The following is a 20,044-nucleotide window of genomic DNA, read 5'->3' as shown; positions in this document are numbered from 1 at the left end:
AGTTTTTCAGGAAGAGGAAGATTTTGGGAACAAAAAAAGCAGATTTTCCAGCAAGAGGCAGGTTTTTGGGAAGAAAAATATGAGGTTTCAGCAAGATCTTGAGGAGAAAAAAGGGGTTTTTCAGCAAGAGGAAGATTTTAGGAAGGAAAAAAAGGAGGTTTTAGCAAGAGGCATTTTTTAGGAAGAAGGGTTTTCTGCCACTTGAACAGAGACTCGTAGGGTGAGGGAAGCTCCTCATGAGGTCTGGGATGAACACAACAGATTGAAACAGGAGAGGGATGGAAAACGGAGAGAAAAGCAGCAAAATCAGCCCAAAAAGGGCCCAAAGATGTGAGCAGAAACTGCTCCCTGCACATGGGGCTGGCCTGGATCCCTGCAGTGTCCAAGCAGGCTGGACTGGGGCTGGAGCAGCCTGGGACACTGGAGGGGCTGGGGCTGAGGCTACAGATCCCAAGCCATGATTCCAGGAGGTTTAAAATCCCATTCCATGGGGTTACAGATCCCATATCCCATTCCATGGGGTTACAGATCCCATATCCCATTCCATGATTCCATGAGGTTTGAGATCCCATTCCATGAAGTTACAGATCCCATATCCCATTCCATGATTCCATGAGGTTTAAGATCCCATTCCAGGAGGTCTGAGATCCCATTCCATGAGGTTTAAGATCCCATATCCCATTCTATGATTCCATAAGGTTTAAGATCCCATTTCATGAGGTTTAAGATCCCAATCTATGATTCTATGAGGTTTTAAATCCTATTCCATGATTCCATGAGGTTTCAGATCCCATTCCATGAGGTTTAAAATCCCATTCCATGAGGTTTGAGATCCCATTCCATGAGGTTTGAGATCCCATTCCATGAGGTTTAAGATCCTAATCCATTATTCTATAAGGTTTAAAATCCCATTCCATGATTCCACAAGGTTTAAGATCCCATTCCATGAGGTTTAAGATCCCAATCCATGATTCTATGAGGTTTAAGATCCCAATCCATTATTTTATGAGGTTTAAAATCCCATTCCATGATTCCATAAGGTTTAAAATCCCATTCCATAAAGTTTAAGATCCCATTCCATGAGGTTTAAGATCCCATTCCATGAGGTTTCAGATCCCATTCCATGAGGTTTAAGACCCCAAGCCATTATTCTATGAAGTTTAAGATCCCATTCCATGATTCTATGAGGTTTAAGATCCCATTCCATGAGGTTTCAGATCCCTTTCCATGAGGTTTCAGATCCCCTTCCATGATTTCAGACTGCCCTGGGCTGCACTGGTTTGGGAAGGGGGGAAGGAGCAAGGGCCAAGGGCGGGCAGCAAACAGTGGGAATTCCCATGGGAATGTGCCTCTCCAAGAGGGATTTCCAGAGCTGGCTCAGGGGGAGGAAAAGGCTCCTCAGAGCTGCAGATTCCTGCGTTCTCTCCCTCAGAAATGTCTGCACATTCCTGGGGTTCACAGAGGGTCTCAAACAACAAAAAATAAAATTAAAAAAAGGTGAAGGACGGTGCATGGACAGCAGCAGCCTCTCCCAAAGGCACAATTCCCACTGGAACAGAGGAATCCCCATCCCACAGCGCTCCCAAAAACCCTGAGCCTGAGGGGGCATTTGAAGGAGGCAGCCAAAGGAGGATGATGAGGCTGGAAAGGCCTTCAGCCCCTGGAGACACCTGAGGTGGTTTCCTGCTCCCCAGGCACGGATCCAAGCTCAAACCATCTCCCAGTGGAATTCCCCATTGCTCCCCAAGGTGAAACAAGAAGATTTTTGGTGATCAATCCCTGCTTTTCAGTTCTCCCACATGTGCATTCCCTGCTCCAAGAGGATGGAGGCTGCAGAGCAACAACTTCCACCCACTTTTGGACAGAAAACCCCAAAAGTTGGGCTCACCCCAACACCAAGAACTGTGGTCTTTGCTCCCCCACTCCACAATAAGTGCAGTTAATTACTAAATTTTTAAATTTAATAAAATTAAATGTAATAAATAAATTCATTTATAAATTTATATAAAATTTAAATAAAAATAAATTCAATAAATTTAAATTTAATAAATTTAAAATTGTAATAATTTAATACATTTTAGAATCTAATAAATTTATTAAATTTAAATTTAATAAACTTAAATTTAAAATTTATTAAATTTAAACTTAATTTTTGTAATAATTAATTCCACAATAAGTGGAGTCAATGATTAAATTTTTAAATTTAATAAAATTGAATTTAATAAATAAATAAATAAATTCATTTATAAATTTATATAACATTTAAATAAAAATAAATTTAATAATTTTAAATTTAATAAATTTTAAAATGTAATAATTTAATAATTTTTAAATTTAATAAATTTATTAAATTTAAATTTAATAAATTTAATTTTTTTAATTTAATTTTTTAAATTTAATTTTTGAAATAATTAATTCCACAGTAAGTGGAGTTAATGATTAAATTTTTAAATTTAATATATAAATAAATTCATTTATAAATTTACATAAAATTTACATAAAAATAAATTTTATAAATTTAAATTTAATAAATTTTAAAATGTAATAATTTAATAAATTTTAAAATTTAATAAATTTATTAAATTTAAATTGAATAAACTTAAATTTAAAATTTTAAAATTTAATTTTTAAAATAATTAATTCCACAATAAGTTGAGTTAATGATTAAAAAAACCCACATGGAACAGAGATTGAATTGATCAACACACAAATATGCAGCCAAATCCCACTCCCAGCTCCTCCTCCTTCCAAAGCCCAAAATTCCTCTTTTCTTGGGATCTGAAATCCCATAGAAGTCCTTGCATTACACCTGCAAACTTTGGGCCCAAAGCCCAGGATTTGGATGGGAAATGAGTCTTTGTTACCTATAGACGGGGATTTGAAGGGGTATTTGTCAGGAAGGTCGACTCTAACTTTCCACACTCCACCTTCATAGGGTGCTGCAAGGGAGGAGAAGCAGGAGTTAGAGACTGCTCAGCTGAGAGAGGCCAAACAGAACCACAGCACCAGGGAAAACATCCCTGGAATGATCCACAGCTCCCCTGGGAGGGAGCTTCCAAAGCCTTCCCCTGCTCTGCCTCCCAGGGTTTGAGGAGATCCTGGAGAAGATCTCAGCACAAAGGCACCAGAGCCTGACTCAAACCAGGCACTGAGGGACGATCTCCTCACCTTTGGAGATGGGCTAAATGAAGGGGGGAAAGCCATTTGAATTGCAAACTCCATGGAAATTCCCACCAGTGACCCAAGCTTGGCCAGCTCTGGGAAAGCTCAGGGATGCTGCAGGAGCTGCCAGGGATGGGGCCTATCCATGGCCGTGCTCCCAGCTGGATCCTGCCCACCCTCAGAATGTGGATTTCTCTCCATCCCACTCAGATCTGCTAATCTGTTCCCCTCTGGAATGGCATTTCCCTATTCCCCAGGCCAGTGGATTGCTTTTCTGGAAGGGCAGGGTCAGGAACTTACTTCCTTGTGGTCCATAAAACTTCACAACAAATTCGTTGAGTCCTCCTAAGATTGTGACTTCGTGTTTGCTCTCGATCCTGGTGCAGCAAGTCAAGGAAAAACATCCAATCCAGGAAACAAAAAACCCATTTACTCACACCCAAGGAATGCACCCAAAGCCCACTGACCCAAAGATTCAAATTATCCCAAGCCCCACACGGAATTTGAGCGTCCTGACCCATCTGAGTGACCCCTGCCCCACAGTGATGCTGGCAAAGCCAATTCCCCACCCTCCCCTGCCCTGAGGAACCCTGGGATGAACCCTCAGGCTTTTCCATTTTCCATCCCCTCATGCACAGAGCAAGCTCGGATTTGGGAGAGCACTGGGACACGTTTGAAACAAACCCACTGCTCCAATGAATTCCATTTCCCCTCCCACAGCTCCCATGCAAATCCTGGCAATCTCTGACTTGCAAGACCAAAAAACTCCTGAGTCTGGGGAGAAATGGGGTGAAAGAACAACAGGGAGAATCAAAGTGCTCTGGGAGGAAGGGAATAGAAAGGGAAAGGCAGGTGGGAAAAAAGGGAATAGAAAGGGAAAGACAAGTGGGGAAAAAGGGAATGGAAAGGGAAAGGCAAGTGGGAAAGAGGAGAATACAAAGGGAAAGGCAAGTGGGGAAAAAGGAATACAAAGGGAAAGGCAAGTGGGAAAGAGGGGAACAGAAAAGGGAAAGGCAAGTGGGAAAGAGGGGAACACAAAGGGAAAAGGCAAGTGGGGAAAAGGGAATAGAAAGGGAAAAGCAAGTGGGGAAAAAGGAATACAAAGGAAAAGGCAAGTGGGAAAGAGGGAATACAAAGGAAAAGGCAAGTGGGGAAAAGGGAATAGAAAAGGGAAAGGCAAGTGGGAAAGAGGGAATACAAAGGAAAAGCAAGTGGGAAAGAAGGGAACACAAAGGGAAAAGCAGGAAATCTTCATCCCAAGCCAGGCCCAGTTAAGACAATGAGTGGTGGTGTTTCAGCACTGAAGCTTGATAAGGAATTCTGCTGTAAATCAGGGTTAATGGATGGGGAATAATGTCCTCCAGCAATTCCCTTTCATCAGTGGCGTGGCTGAGAATTACAAGGGAAGCAGGAGCAAATCAAAGGTTTGTTCCCAGCCTAACTCTGGCTCTGCAGCACCGAGGCTGCTCCCATCTGAGGGAAGGGACAGGGAATATTTCATATATAGATCCTTCACAGCACAGCAGGGCTTGGCAGGAATGTTCCAGCTGTAGGGAAATGCAGATTCCCCCTTTTTCCCCTCCTTGGATGGAAAAGATGTTCTGCTTTCATGGCACCAAGTTTGCCCAGGATTGTAGGAATTCCACAGACCCTGATGACACCTGGGCACACACTGGAATGTTCCCAACCCACCAGGAATTCCCAAAACCCACCAGGAACAAAGAATTCCCAGCTCAGAGGCCTGAGTTTAAGTGACAACCTATGAAATGTGCTGGATGTCACCACGGGCTGGGTGAGGCTCTGCAGTTTTTGGGAGGAGATCCCAGTCCCATCCCTGGGGTTCCTCAGGATTTATTTATTGCAATCCCTCAAGTACAAGAACTCCCAGATTGGACAGACTTTATCCACAGAGTCAGCTCCAAAAGGGCTTGGACACAAGAACCTCCTTCCCCTCATTCTCACAGGGAGAGGGAAAAGTTTACAGCTGTTTGTTTGGCTCTGGAAGTTTCTGGTCCAGCAGGAGCTGCTCTGCCCTAAAACTCCACAGCAAGGAATTTTACTTGCTGCACCCACCCAGGAGCAGCTCCCAAAGGGCAGCTGGGAACAGAGAAATGCCCTCAGTGCTGTGATTTTCCTGCTGAAATCCAATGGAATCTCTGGAAAAGCAGCATCACCACTCCAGGTTTGGGGTGAGGAGCCTCCCAAGGAAGGGTCGTGGCTGAGGGACATTTGTCACCAGATTGCTTCATGGCACTCAAACTTTAAAACTTCCTGTTGTGGTACTGATTCCTTAGGAAATGTATCCCTGGATGACCATTCCAGGTTCCCAAAGTCCTACACAGCTCCACTGTGTGCAATGATGGCCCAGGAAATGTTTAATTGGCTGGATTTTCACGCTCACAGAAGCTTCATGGATCAGATTAAGCACAAATGGTTTTACTTTGGACTAAATCAAGTCCTGCTTAATAAAAAGCAGCTCTCCCAGGCTGATCCTGAGCAGCTCCAGCCTGGATGCTCCTCAGCTCCCTGAGTTAATGCCAACTGTAAATTCAAACTGAGTTTCCCACACTCGGACTCAATCCTGGTGTTGCCAAATTCAAAAAATATTCATGAGCCACAGAGGGCCATAGCTGAATATTGTCCTTGTTGTGACAAAGTCCTAAAATTCCTATCGAAAAATCAGTGAGTGAATTAAGGTCATGAAAGGGAGAAATATTGGGGTGAAAGGTTTGGGAACAACCACGTTGTTTATCAACAGGAGACCAGAAATTCTTCCCTGTGAGGGCAGCGAGACCCTGGCACAAATCCCCAGAGCAGCTGGGGCTGCCCCTGCATCCCTGCAGTGCCCAAGGCCAGCCTGGGACTGGAGCAGCCTGGGACAGGGGGAGGTGTCCCTGCCCATGGTTTGGGTTGGAATCTCTAAGGTCCCTTCCCACCCAAACCATTCCCTGAGTCTGTAAGTGAGGACAGACTGAAAATGAAGTGGATTTCAGCCACAAAGCCCTTGGATCAACACAGGGGAAACCTCTGGCAGTGCATCAGCAGAAATGAAGCTGGGAAAGGCCTCCTTCCTTGAAATGAGGCGAATTCCAGTCACTAACACAGCTGGGGTGAACCACCTGCCCTCGCCCTCCTCCACCAAGGAAAAGATGCCCAGGAAAGTGAAATCTTGGAATGCCACCAACAGAAGAGCTGAGAGCACTCCTGGGAGAGCTGCATGGAGCTGGTGCAGAGAACACTCCCACCCTGCAAGCCTTCTCCATCTCCAGAAAGTCCTCAGGAAAGGGAGCAGTTACTGCAGGAGCTGGGACATCCAGGAATGTGAGGCAGACCATCCCACAACTGCTCTGTCCCAGCAGCACAGGGGAGCAGCAGAAGGGACTGGACACCTCTGGAGCAGTGTCCAGGCCACATTCCCACAGAAAGCTCCACCATCACTCCTGGGGATGGATCTGGCAGCGAATCCAGGCTCTGTTCTCTCAGCTCATGCTGAATTTTTTCCGAAAGGCGAAAACCTCACAGCCCAATCCCAGATGGATTCTGTCCCAAACATGCCAGGAATTAATCAGCAGGAATTAATCAGCAGGAATTATTAATCAGCAGGCTCCCATCCAGGCCTGCTGGAGACCCACAGTCCTGAAGGAACCCAGCTGGGGGATGTCCTCTCCTGCATCCACGCTCTGCTGATGGATCCTGCAGTGATTCCAAGGAACTCCGGGAATGAGAAATGCTCCAGGTCTTCAGCAAAGTGAGCACAGCTCCAGGAAACAACAGGAAAGGAGCACCAAGAACTTGGAGAAAGATTCCCACACAATTAAGGTGATCTCCAGAAGTTTCTGCTGGGATTGCTGCATTTGTGTCCAGAATTGCCAGCCACCCCTCTCACTGGATACTGCTGAGCATCCCTGCAGAAAGCCCCCAGCTACTCAACCACACATCCAGCATTTTTTGGGAAGACCATTCTGGAAGAACATTTTCTGGACCTTTTAGTCTACCCTGTCCAGGCCAATCTCTCTGCACCCACATTCTCTCTCAGCACACTTTTTGCCACTCAAATTTACAAAAGCCCAAGCAATTAATGAATAAAGACTTGAAACATTCCTGATTCCAGGGGTTCACCCTGGAAGGAGCCCTTGTTCCCACAGCAGGACACAGAGCCAAGCTCACAGCTACAAACCCAGCCTGTAACACATCCCACGCCCTAAAATCTTTAAAAACCATCACCCAAATCCCTCCCAAGGCTCTTGGCCTTGCTGCTTTTATCTCCTCATCACCTCAGGATGCCAACTGGACCTGGTGCCAAAAAAAAGCCAGAGGAAAAGTCAAGGGAAAAGAGAAAAATCTGGACACGAGTCAGATCTCTGAGTTCAAAAGCCACAGAAATGAGAAATGAGTCCTGAGGACCTGAAGATAAATCATCTTAGTCCCAGGATGATGAAGAGAATTTTACACCAGCAAACACTGGAATATTGAGATGATGCTATGGAAGCTTGTTTTCAAATATCAGCTGGGAAGGGCTGCTAGGAAGGAGCCAAGGGAATTTTACAGACTCCCCATGCAGGGCCTGAAACATGCCAGGAGCTCCAAGGAGGACAGAGATGTGGATTTGTATAACAGGAACAGCCCAAACTCCCTGGGACAGAACAGCCCAAACTCCCTGGGACAGGAACAGCCCAAACTCCCTGGGACAGGAACAGCCCAAACTCCCTGGGACAGCAACAGCCCAAATTACCTGGGACAGAACAGCCCAAACTCCCTGGGACAGAACAGCCCAAACTCCCTGGGACAGGAACAGCCCAAACTCCCTGGGACAGGAACAGCCCAAACTCCCTGGGACAGGAACAGCCCAAACTCCCTGGGACAGAACAGCCCAAACTCCCTGGGACAGGAACAGCCCAAACTCCCTGTGACAATGTGACAGGAACAGCCCAGACTCCCTGGGACAGGAACAGCCCAAACTCCCTGGGACAGAACAGCCCAAACTCCCTGGGACAGGAACAACCCAAACTCCCTGGGACAGGAACAGCCCAAACTCCCTGGGACAGGAACAGCCCAAACTCCCTGGGACAGGAACAGCCCAAACTCCCTGGGACACTGTGACAGGAACAGCCCAAACTCCCTGGGACAGCAACAGCCCAAACTCCCTGGGACAGAACAGCCCAAACTCCCTGGGACAATGTGACAGGAACAGCCCTGTCCCTGTGACAATGTGACAGGAACAGCCCAAACTCCCTGGGACAGAACAGCCCAAACTCCCTGGGACAGGAACAGCCCAAACTCCCTGGGACAATGTGACAGGAACAGCCCAGACTCCCTGGGACAGAACAGCCCAAACTCCCTGGGACAGGAACAGCCCAAACTCCCTGGGACAGCAACAGCCCAAACTCCCTGGGACAGAACAGCCCAAACTCCCTGGGACACTGTGACAGGAACAGCCCTGCCCCTGTGACAATGTGACAGGAACAGCCCAAACTCCCTGTGACAATGTGACAGGAACAGCCCTGTCCCTGTGACAATGTGACAGGAACAGCCCTGCCCCTGTGACAATGTGACAGGAACAGTCCAGCTCCCTGTGACAGGAACAGCTCAAACTCCCTGGGACAGAACAGCCTTGTCCCTGTGACAATGTGACAGGAACAGCCCTGTCCCTGTGACAATGTGACAGGAACAGTCCAGCTCCCTGTGACAGGAACAGCTCAAACTCCCTGGGACAGAACAGCCCTGTCCCTGTGACAATGTGACAGGAACAGCCCAAAGTCCCTGCAGGAATCAAGGCTCTGCTTTCAGGGCTGAACTCATTGAGCAAACTGAAACAGTTTCCTCAGTCAGAATAAAGAGCAATTTAAAACATTTTGGGTTTTCTACATCAGGACTAAATCCCCCCAAAAACCTTTCAAATCTGGACTGGCAGGACCTGTCCAGCAGTCGGGAAAAAGTGGCCACTGTGGATTTGCCTGTTCCAGGGTCAAATTCCCATTTCCTCATCCTCATGCAGGGCCACCCAGCACTGCAGGGCTGCATCTCCCCTGCAGCAATAAAATAAAATAAAAATTGGTTAGGATTTGACTTCACAGCCAGACCTGCCCAAATCCCAGCTGAACATCATGGCCCACAGATGGTCTGGCTGCTCACAGGGTGGAGTGGCTTTTTCCTGGCAAACATTTCACTCAAAAAGAAAAAAAAAAAACAACTCTCATTAAGTTTCTTTAAAATTAACATTAGTTACAAGCTTGGGAAAATGAGTTTCCCAGCTAAAAATATTCAGCAAGCAACACAAATGGCAAAGAGGAGCAGAAAGTTGGAATATTCTGTAGAAAAATAAAGTTGTGGGTTTATCTGGGGGTTACAACTGAAGTGAGAAATGGGTTGAGGGTCATGATGAGGAATTAGGAATTTTTAAGGATCTCTGTGATGACAAAGATTTTATATTTCTATTTATATACACACTAGATATTATTTCTATAATTTATTTTATATATTTATATATTTTATACTTTTATCCATGTTTTCCCCAACTCCCTGCCATTACTCACATTTCATTTCCCTCCTCCAGCCCTGCAGGGCACCAAAAAATGGACTTTTAGAAGTCAAAAAGGTTAGAAAGGCCACAAAAAAGCTGTGGTTTCTTGGAGCAGCAAGAGGTGGATTTTAGCCCCTGATTTGTTGCAAACTTCATGAGAACTCCAGGCTAAAATTATTCCCAAAATATTTATCCCTATTTTATATATTTTTATATATTATTATATTTTAAATATTTATTTTATATTTTATATCATATATTATCTATATATCTATATTTATTATATCTTTTTATACTATATATTTATATTTAATATATTTTATTACATTTATATATACTATATATTATTTAGATATTTTATTTTATATATTTATATACTTTATGTATTTATTTTATATCATTTTTATATATTATTTGTATATTTATATTTCTTTATATATTTATAGTTATATATTTTACATAATATATCTTTATCTTTATTTACTATTTATATTTATATGAAATATATATTATTTGTACATTTTATTTTATATATTTATATTTATATATATATTTATCCCTATTTTCCCTTTATCCCTGTTTGCCCCAACTCCCTGCCATTACTCACATTTCATTTCCCTCCTCCAGCCCTGCAGGGCACCAAAAAAAGGACTTTAGAAGTCAAAAAGGTTAGAGAGGCCACAAAAAAGCTGTGGTTTCTTGGAGCAGCAAGAGGTGGATTTCAGCACCTGATTTGTTGCAAGCTTCATGAGAACTCCAGGCTAAAATGATTCCCTTATTAAAATCCATGGGTTTCCCTCAAGCCAGGAACTCTCAGTGCCAAGGGCACCCTCAGAGTTTCTGCCTTTAAGCAAAGAGGTTTCCCAGCACCGAGCCCAGCTCTGTTATTTGCCAAGGATGTTCTACTGAGCAGTTCCTGGGGTTTTATCCTCACATTCCTGGGGCAAATCCCAACTTTCCTTCCTCTGGATTCTCCCTCGACTCTGCCCTGATGAGATCCCAGCTGGATCCAGCTCTGGAGTCACCAGCAGGACCTGGAGCTGGAGCAGAGGAGAGCAGGGAGCTGCTCCAAGGGCTCCCTCTGCCCTGGCAGAGCTGGGAATGCTCCCCTGGAGAAGGGAGGGATCCAGGGAGAGCTTCCAGCACATTGCAGGCCTGCAGGGGCTCCAGGAGAGCTGCAGAGGGACTGGGGCCAAGGCCTGCAGGGACAGCACCCAGGGAATGGCTCCCAGTGCCAGAGGGCAGCCAGGGATGGGATCTTGGCAATGAGGAATTCCTGGCTGGGCTGGGATTGCCAGAGCAGCTGGGGCTGCCCCTGCATCCCTGGCAGTGTCCAAGGAAGGATTGGAGCAGCCTGGGATGGTGGGATTGCAATGGGATGGGGTTGGAGGTCCCTTCTCACCCAAACCATTCTGGGATTTTGGGATCAAGGAGGCTCAGAATCCATCCCGAGGGATTTTTATGGAAGTTGGGGATGGAAAAGGGAAGGGAGACCCTTCCTGGAGTCCTGAGGTTCCCAGTGAAGCCCCCAGATCCCAAAATCCCTTCCTAGAGAGGAGATGGGGTGGGGATGGATCCGATCCCAGGCTGGGAGAGCTGGGAATGGAGGGAATTCCCTGGAGAGGGAGACTGGGCTGGGATTTTGGGAAGGGATTCCCAGAGCAGCTGGGGCTGCCCCTGATCCCTGCAATGTCCAAGGTTGGACCCTGGGGCTGGAGCAGCCTGGGACAGGGGGAGCTGTCCCTGCCCAGGATCTTTGAAGGTCCCTTCCAATCCACACCATTCTGGGATTCCATGGGCCTGAACTGGACTTTTGCAGGAACCCCTGCCCAGCTCTGAAAGCCACAAAACTGATTTTAATCCTACAGAATACACAAAAAGGACAGCAAAGCACTCCTGGAAAGCTCAGAGGACAAAGAGCTTTCCCTTGGCTCTCCTGCTCCCTGTGCCAAGTGAAGCAGGGACACCCCAGCACAGAGGGGTTCACTCCCTGTAAGACAACACCAGCTCTGCCTGCTGCCAAAAACGCCCTGGAAGGGCAGGAATTGGGAATTAATAACTGAGCAGCAACCTGTGCCTGGCTGCTGAGCTTTCATTTTACTGCACACAAGAGTTTCCTTGTTGGAAATGCACTGGCCACCTCTCCACCAGGTTTTACCTGCCTGAAGGAAGAAATCACACACACAGAAAAAAAGAATCCTTCAATTATTCCACAGGCATCCCTCCCAATTTCACATAAGGATGGCAGATTTCATTTTACTGCACACAAGAGTTTCCTTGTTGGAAATGCAGCTTTGCTGTGAAGAAAGCCCTTCCTGGCCACCTCTCCACCAGGTTTTACCTGCCTGAGGGAAGAAATCACACACACAAAAAAAGAATTCTTCAATTATTCCACAGGCATCCCTCCCAATTTCACATAAGGATGGCAGATTTCCCCCAGACAAAGCCCTTGGTCACCAGTGACCCCATCAACTTTCCTGGGAAGCAAAAGGCACCTTCTGGATGAAAGCAGGGATTTGGGGAGCAGAAAATACTGTTCCAGCAAAGCCTCCAGCCTGCCCTGCTTGCTTTGGAGCTCCTGGTGATTTACATCTGGCTCATTTCCACCAGCTTTGTGCCAAGAAGCCGGAGTAATAAAGAGAAGGTAGAAGGAAAAGTCAGCTTTTCCCTGGAGACACCCTGCAGCCGAGCTGGCTGCTCTGAGGCAGCACAAACCAAGTCAGCATTTTCCTCCAAAGCTGCTTTTCCTTCCCCAGAAACACCACAGAACACGAGGTGCATCCCATGCCACCCTGGATGGAGCTGCACTGCCCTTCCCCTACAGAAATAAATTCATTTACTGCCCTCCTCAGCCCTCTGCTGCTCCCTTAAAGCTACAACTGGAAAAAAAAGGAAAGCAGGTACAGATTGGATCTTTTATCCATGAGGGGAAAGGAGCTGGGAAGGGGCTGAGCCTGGAGCAAAGGAGGCTCAGGGGGCCCTGGTGGCTCTGCACAAGTCCCTGCCAGGAGGGGATGTTGATCTTCTTAGTTTTTGTAGGGATGGGGTAATTGAGAGGTGTTTTACAAGATTTCATTCTATCATCAAATCTCAATAAATAGTAAAACTATTTCTTGAGATTGATAATAGAATTATTACTATTATTACTATAATAAATAGTATTTACATGTAATATATCTAATATGGATAAATACATATTATATATATTGTATGTATAAATTAATATGTATATAATGTATGAATATATATGTATATAATGTATGTATAAATAAATATATAATGTATGTATAAAATAATATATAATATGTATAATAAATAGTATTTATATTCTATTATATATAGAATATTACTATTTATTTAGTTTTACTATTTATTATAGTAATAATATAATAATAATAATTACTATAATAAATAGTAAAACTAAATAAATAGTAATATTCTAATTCTCTAAAATATCTAATATTTTTACACAACCCTATTTTAAAACTTCTCTCAACAACATCATCTCTATTCTATAACCTTCCTAAATCAACACACCTTATCTCAATATTTATATACAAATACACCAAACTATATACAATTTCTAACAAATTTTACAAATCCTTTACAAATCCATTCCCCACAAGGAGACAGGCAAGGGGGTCGGGCTGTGCTCCAGGGAACAGGGACAGGAGCAGAGGGAACGGCCTCAGGCTGGGCCAGGGCAGGGGCAGGATGGGGATTTTAGGGAAAATTCCTCCTGGAACAGTGGTCGGGCACTGGAAAGGGAGGTTTGGAGAGATTTCCCTGGGGATGTGGCACCTGGGGATGTGGTGGCCTTGGCAGTGCTGGCAATGGTGGGACTGGATGGGTTCCCAACTAAATTGATTCCATGACCCTGTAATTTTATGTTTTGGCATTAAAGAAATCAGCTTGGGATGGGCCAATGCTGAACCGCAGTGGGGGCACCAGGAACCCCCTCCCTCCATCCCATAAACGGATCACAAACCCTTTAGACCCTGACCTCCACCCTCCTGGCAGGGAGAAGCCTCAGCCAAGGAGAGGAGAAGCTGGCACAGGAATTTCAAGGGGGTTGGATTTGAGGGAAGGGAGCTGCACTGGAGCTGCTGGGATCAATAAAGCTGAAGGGATGTCCCTGGGTGTGACCACAGTGACAGAGCCACCGCCACAAGCAGGAGATTTCCTTCCAACAGGGGTCCGAGAGGGACAATTAACACCTAATTAGAGGCAACTGTCAATGAGCAAACTCCTTACAGGGACCCTACAGGGAGGATTCCTCTGGGATAAGTGGGGAGGCAAAACCATCCCCAGGATTCCACCGTGACCTGAGACTTTCCCAGGGAAGTCCCTGAGAGCTGGGAATAATCAGGAACCAGAAGAAGCCCCCAGTCCCAGTGTCAGCTCAGGGGAGCCAGAGCTGGCTCCAGGAGCACCGAGGATGGAACTGGAGCCCTGCTGGTGGCCACACTCGTGTCCCTGAGCTGAGGCACCAGATCTGACGCTTGCATCACTGCAGGCTCCCACCCAGAGGAGTGGTTTCCATGGAGATGGGACACACCGGTGGAACGCAGTGGTTTGGGTACAAATCATCAACTTCTCAAACAGCCAGAAATTTCAAGTGTGCTTTCAGAGAAATATCAGAGGGGGAAAATACAACCTTTGCTTTTTTCCAGGTGTGCTGGCAAGGGTTCGTTTCCTCTGTGGGGTGACTCAGGAAGTGCTGAACCTCTTGTGAAAGAGAAGCCCTGGTTGTGAAACCACAGGACTGAGTGTGACCCCAAACCTGTGCTAGACCTGACACCAAGCCCAAGAGCTGAGTTTATTTTGGGGCTGGGCCTCATCATGTGATTTACAAGAATGCAGCAGGTCTGTCAAAAGCAGATTGCTTTGACATAGTCAAATATTTCTCTAATTTAGTCTTCACAGGAAAAAAAAAAAAATTTTAAGATGTGGCCTTTTCCCTCCAGGGGAGTTTGGGTTAGGTTTTTGCAGATTTTAGTGAAATGCTTTTTCACTTGCAGAAACCTCCCCAGTCATTCAGAAAGTGCCTCAAAGCACCTCAGCAACGGTGACATGAAGCCCCCAAGGGACAAACATCCATCTCCTCCTGCTGGAAAACCCTTGGGAGGAGATGTTTGCACTCAGAGCAGATGCAGAGGAGGCCAAGAGCTGAGCTTTGGCAAGGGCTTATTCAGGGGAAAAAAAACCAATCTAGAATTATGTCAAGGTCTTGATTTTAAACAAGATAAAAGAGTTTCGTGGCAGGAAGGAGAAAGTGTCAAAGGAAATATTTTAAGCTTAAAATAAATGAAGCTTAAATTTAGCTTTGGCATGGAGCAGGTCCAGTTCTGGAGGCAGACTGCACATCCTCTCTGCTGCCCACTGCCAGGACCTCTCCTTGCCTGCCAAAGATGCTGAATGGACCAAGGACTGAGGGAGAGGATGCTGATCCTCAGCTCCACCTGCAGCCTGACACTGACTGAGGGCAGAGAACTGAGAACTGCTTTAACAAACCCTCCATGCTGGGGTGCTCCAGGAAAAACCAGGCCTGGAGAGGCTTCCCAGGACCAAACTGAACCCCGAGCTCTGAAACATCACAAAGAGAGGAAACCCCTCCAAAGTCCTGCTCAGGACCCTGACAGGATCCCTGCAGGGCCTGGAGCAGAATCCAGTGGGAGTTTTGCTGTCCTGCTCCCCAAGGCTCTCCAGCACCAGGGAGAACTGAGTTCTCTCCATGTGCATTTCCTGATCCCACTCACACCCAGTTTTTAACCCATGGTTTTCAGAGCTGAGACAGCACCAACTGCTTGGAATCCAGCCTGGCCAAGCTGGGCTTGCACTCTAAACCAGGCTCAGAGCCCACAGAAATGGACAGTGCCACTGAAAATGAGGCAGCTCTGTGCTCACAAAGCTGCTTCAACCTTAATTCCTCAAGAATTGGCTTTTGTGCTTCAAATCCAAACTCCCAGCAGGAACTGACTCCCACCCAGGTGTTTCCTGCTCCAACCACCACAGCAATAAGGTCTCCCAAAGATATTCTGGGGGTGATTTGTCCCCTGCTCTCACAGAACCAGAAAATTTGGGTGGGAAGGGATCTCAAACCCCTCCAGTGCCACCCCTGCCATGGCAGGGACACCTCCCACTGTCCCAGGCTGCTCCAGCCCCAATGTCCAACCTGGCCTTAAATAATTCCAGGGATCCAGGGCCAGCCCCAGCCAACCTGTGCCAAGGTTTCAGCACCCTCACAGGCAAGAATCTCTTCCTAAGATTTAATCTCAACTTATCCTCTGCAGTTTTAGGCCATTCCCCAGTTGTTTGTTCCAGAATTCTTTGCTACTTGAGCCAGAAGCTCCAGCAGTTCTGAGCCTTCCTGGTTCTTGTCTGCCAATCCTCAAAGAAAAGAGCTTTAAAACAAATCTCCAAACCCACTGGGATTTCTCCAGCACAGGTGGAGGGAATAAAAGCCAACTGAATGTGGAAATTAAGCTTGAGATTAGAGCAATTCCTCTAACCTAAAGCAACACAGAGGAAAACCTTGCTTTGCCTTCAGTGCAGATTTGCCAGCACCCAAGCTGAAGGAATCCACCAGGTGGATTTTTCAGGGGGGATCATTCCTGAGGCACCTGGGGGGTTTTGTTCCATTCAAAACACTGTTAAAAATACACTTTTTTTGCAAGAACAAGTGAAATTCTGCTCTTGTGATTCCCAGATGCAGCAGCAGAGGAGGCACAGAGCAGCTCACAAACAGTAGGACATCAGGATGAACATCAAGCCTGTGGAAGTGGCTTGCACCCCAAATTCTTCCTTAAGTGCTCAGGCAGCACCCATGCCTTGGAAAGGCTCATGTGAAACCCATCTGCAGCCCTGGTCAGGATCCTGCTCCTTTGGTTTAGGGTTATGTTTCCAACAGCTCTCCATGGGCTGCCAGGAACACAATCCTGGGGGATTTTTCCTTCCCTGCTCCCCAAGCACCCCCAAACTCCATTTTCCTTGGTGAATCTCCACCAAGGGTTGTTTTGCAGAGCTCCTCCCAATCCCACATGGAAATATTCTGGAGCTGGGGGCCTGAGGGTGCTGTGCCTTTTACAGATCCCTCCCAAACCCCAGAGGATGGGATTTGTTCCCTTCTCTCCCTGAACTTCCAGAGGGATCACATTTGCTTCCCCCCTCCTTGGCTTTGTTCAAAGTGTTTCAAAGGAGCAGCTCAGGCAGGATTTACACACAATTTCCTTGGGTTTTTAGCACGAATTCCAAACCTGACTCACAGACCTGGTGAAGTTACAACAACCACAACTTCCCTTTTTCTCTCTCACACGAAAGCAGAAAAAGCCCAAGTGATTTAGGAGCAAGCACCCTGGTTACACCCAGCTGAAGTTTATCAAGTTTTCCTTCTTTCCAGGTCACCTGCCACATAAAACCACCACAAAGCCACCCAGCAGGAAACTGCAGCCCAGTGCTGCCACAGGAAAACGTGCAGGAGCTTCCTGCGTGCCAGGGGTTTATCCAGAAATCCCTGCAGCAATCCAAGGTGCCACTGTCACAGCTATTAACCCAATTATCCTCTTCATCCTCGCCGTGGAATGAGGGCAATGGGGCACTGTGGCTTCCCCAGTGCATCCCATAAACACATCCAACGCCCCAGGGCTGCCTGGGGACAGCCAGGCTGCACAAGTGGCTTTGTCCCTCCTTTCTGTCCAGGGCATGTGGCCACTTCTATTTAAAGAGTTCATTAATAAATCTGAGTTCATCACTCAGAGCTTTCTGCCAAGTCAGGTGGATTCCACTGCTGGATCAGCCCTGAGAAAATACAAATACACAATTTCCAAGGTTGGGCCAGTACAAGGAGTTCCCATCAAGCCATTAACTCTGGAACCACAGGCTGCTTTGGCTTGGAATGGACCTTCAAACCAGCCAGCTCCACCTGCAGGGACACCTTCCACTACTCCAGGCTGCTCCAAGTTCAACCCAGCCTGGCCAGCTCTGCTTAGAATGTAAATTAAAGACGGGCACTGGGGCACTTAATCACCAAACCACCTGCAAAAAGTTCATTTAATCACTAAACCACCTGCAAAAAGTTCATTTAATCACCAAACCACCTGCAAAAAGTTCATTCATGAGCCCAGGAAGTTCAGGAAATCAGGCTGGTGCTTCCTTTAATCCCAGCAATTCCTCCTGATCCAGCTCTGCTCACAAAAAGCCATTTTCAGGCTGGAGCTCCCGAGGGGTTTTTGGCCTTTCCCAAGGGATTCCTTGGGAAAGGACACAGGATTTTCCTGCAAGCTGAAGGTCTAAAGACACATTGTGCTTGAGAGCCAGGCTGGGTGAACAATGACCCCGCAGGAGCAGCCAAAGGCAGCGGCCAAGGAGGGAGCAGCACAGCCTGGCAGCTCTGGGTGCTCATGGCTGAGCTGAGCTGGCCAGGACCACAAACCCACAGCCAGGGCTGGAGGCTGCCCAGGCCCCAGCACAGCTGCCATGGCAAACACCTATTTGTAATTAATTTTTATGGTTTGCAGGCTTTGGAGATCCTCCTGCCTCAGCAGCTGCACCAGAAGGAGAAGGAAGAGGCCCAGGCTGTGTTCAAGCACTGGGGATTCCTCTGATTATGGGAAGCCTCTGATGATAGCAAGGCAGGGATTAAAATCATGGAATGGTTTGGGTGGGAAGGGATTTTAAAAATCACCCAACATCCACCCCCTGCCATGGCAGGGACACCTTCCACCATCCCAGGCTGCTTCAAACCCCATCCAGCCTGGCCTGGGATGCAGCTGCTCTGGGAATTCCCTCTCAATACCTGACCTGCAACTCCCCTCTCTCAGTTTATGGCATTCCCCCTCATCCTGTCCCTCCAGGCCATTCCAAATCCCTCTCCCTCCTTTTATAACCTCCCTTAAAGCACTGGAAGGGTTCATTAAAGCCACTTTGGCACAGGTGACACCAGCACAACCAGAGGAAAGGACAAAGGGAATTTTTTTGTAACAGCAGCAGCAGCAGAGGGTGTTGGTGGAGCACAGAACACAAAGTCCTGGTCACTGTGGCCAAGATTCCTCCAAAACAACCTCCAGGATGGGGAGGGGAGGGCTGAGAAGGACTGGGATGTTCCCCTGGGAGAGTCTGGAAGGTGCTGTCACTGCTGGAAGCTCTGGGAAGTGAATTCCCCCCCCAGAAGCACAAACCCACCTGGAGAGGGAAAGCAGGACACAGGGGAGAGTTTGCATCTGCTGGGATCAGGAGCAGCTCATCCTCACTGCTGATCCAGACCCTGCTCCAGCACAGCTGCTCAGGCTCCATTATCCCAGCCCTCCCAAGTCAGAGCCCAGGGGAGGGTCACCACTCAGCCATCCCTGCTTCTATGTCCTTCTATTTCACAGAGCTGCAGGAAGGAAAACTCACCTGGAGCTTTCCCCACAGGAATAACAGCACCTGGGGTTTGTCGTGTGGATCAGGAAGAAAAAATAAAAATACCAGCAGGCAGTTTAAAATGGAAGCTGAGCTTTGGGTTCAGGCCTGGAATACACCCCACACTCTCAGCACACTGCCATTCCCAGCTTTTAGGCTGTGTTTGGGTCTCTGAAGGCAGAGCTTTCTCATAATTAGTTAAATTCAGCTGAAACTGAAGATTCCTTGACATCCTCTCTTTGAAGCACCATTATAGGAGAGACAAAGCGGCGCCACTGCAACTGCACTAAAAACTAATTAACAGTTCAGTCGTTAGCAGGTGCAGCTGCCTGAAAAGTGGGATTTTGTCACAAGTTTGAAGTGTCTCCTCCTTCAGAGAGGAGCTGATAAAAACCCCCCGAGCTTTCCCCAGCACAGAACAAAAAGCCTGGAGCCGACCTCTGCCAGATGCTCTGAATTCCAGGTGACCCCCGGCAGAGGCAGGCAGCCTTTCAAAGGCACACATTTACCACAGCCTGCTCCAAGAAATCAGAATGAAGCAGCCTTGACACACTTGAAGCCATTTGGAGGACAATATTACTAATGCACAAATAACAAAATCCCAATTAAGCAGCGTGCTGCTGCTGCACAGAACCAGGATGCTGCAACAACCAAGGAAGTTCAAATAAAGACAGCTTGGAATTCCAGAAGCAGCACAGTGCTCCCAGCAATTTTCCCTTGTGCTGCCACAGTGACTGATTTTCCTCCCCTTTACTCATCTCTGCCATGTGACAATGTTAGCAGAGATGTGGGGCTTGGAGGAAAGAAAAAAAACAAAACAAAACAAAAAAAAAGAAGTGGGAACATTCCTTCCTTGAGATAAATGTACAGGGTAATGAGAGAAGTGGTTTTCTCCCTTTCCCACCCTAAACCTACACAAATCTCCAGCAGCAAGCAGAGCTCAGCAAGGCACAGTTTTTTGGG

The 20,044-nt window shown here is 46.8% G+C and overlaps 1 protein-coding gene across 4 annotated transcripts in view; it reads right to left on the bottom strand.

The window, feature by feature from the left end:
- UBE2H (ubiquitin conjugating enzyme E2 H) overlaps positions 1–20,044 on the bottom strand; it is a 56,371-nt gene that overhangs the window by 20,892 nt on the left and 15,435 nt on the right. For all 4 annotated transcript variants that reach the window (XM_071424242.1, XM_071424240.1, XM_071424239.1 and 1 more), the window contains exons 2-3: positions 3,463–3,539; positions 2,865–2,939 (exon numbers count right to left, since the gene is read on the bottom strand). In XM_071424242.1, coding sequence (XP_071280343.1) covers positions 2,865–2,939; positions 3,463–3,539 — 152 coding nt within the window. The remainder of the gene's footprint in view (positions 1–2,864; positions 2,940–3,462; positions 3,540–20,044) is intronic.

Source organism: Agelaius tricolor, unplaced genomic scaffold (assembly GCF_023055355.1).
Source record: "Agelaius tricolor isolate 1412-34295 unplaced genomic scaffold, bAgeTri1.0.p SCAF_3, whole genome shotgun sequence".
NCBI lineage: Eukaryota > Metazoa > Chordata > Aves > Passeriformes > Icteridae > Agelaius > Agelaius tricolor.
This window is presented reverse-complemented; position numbering and strand designations above follow the sequence as displayed.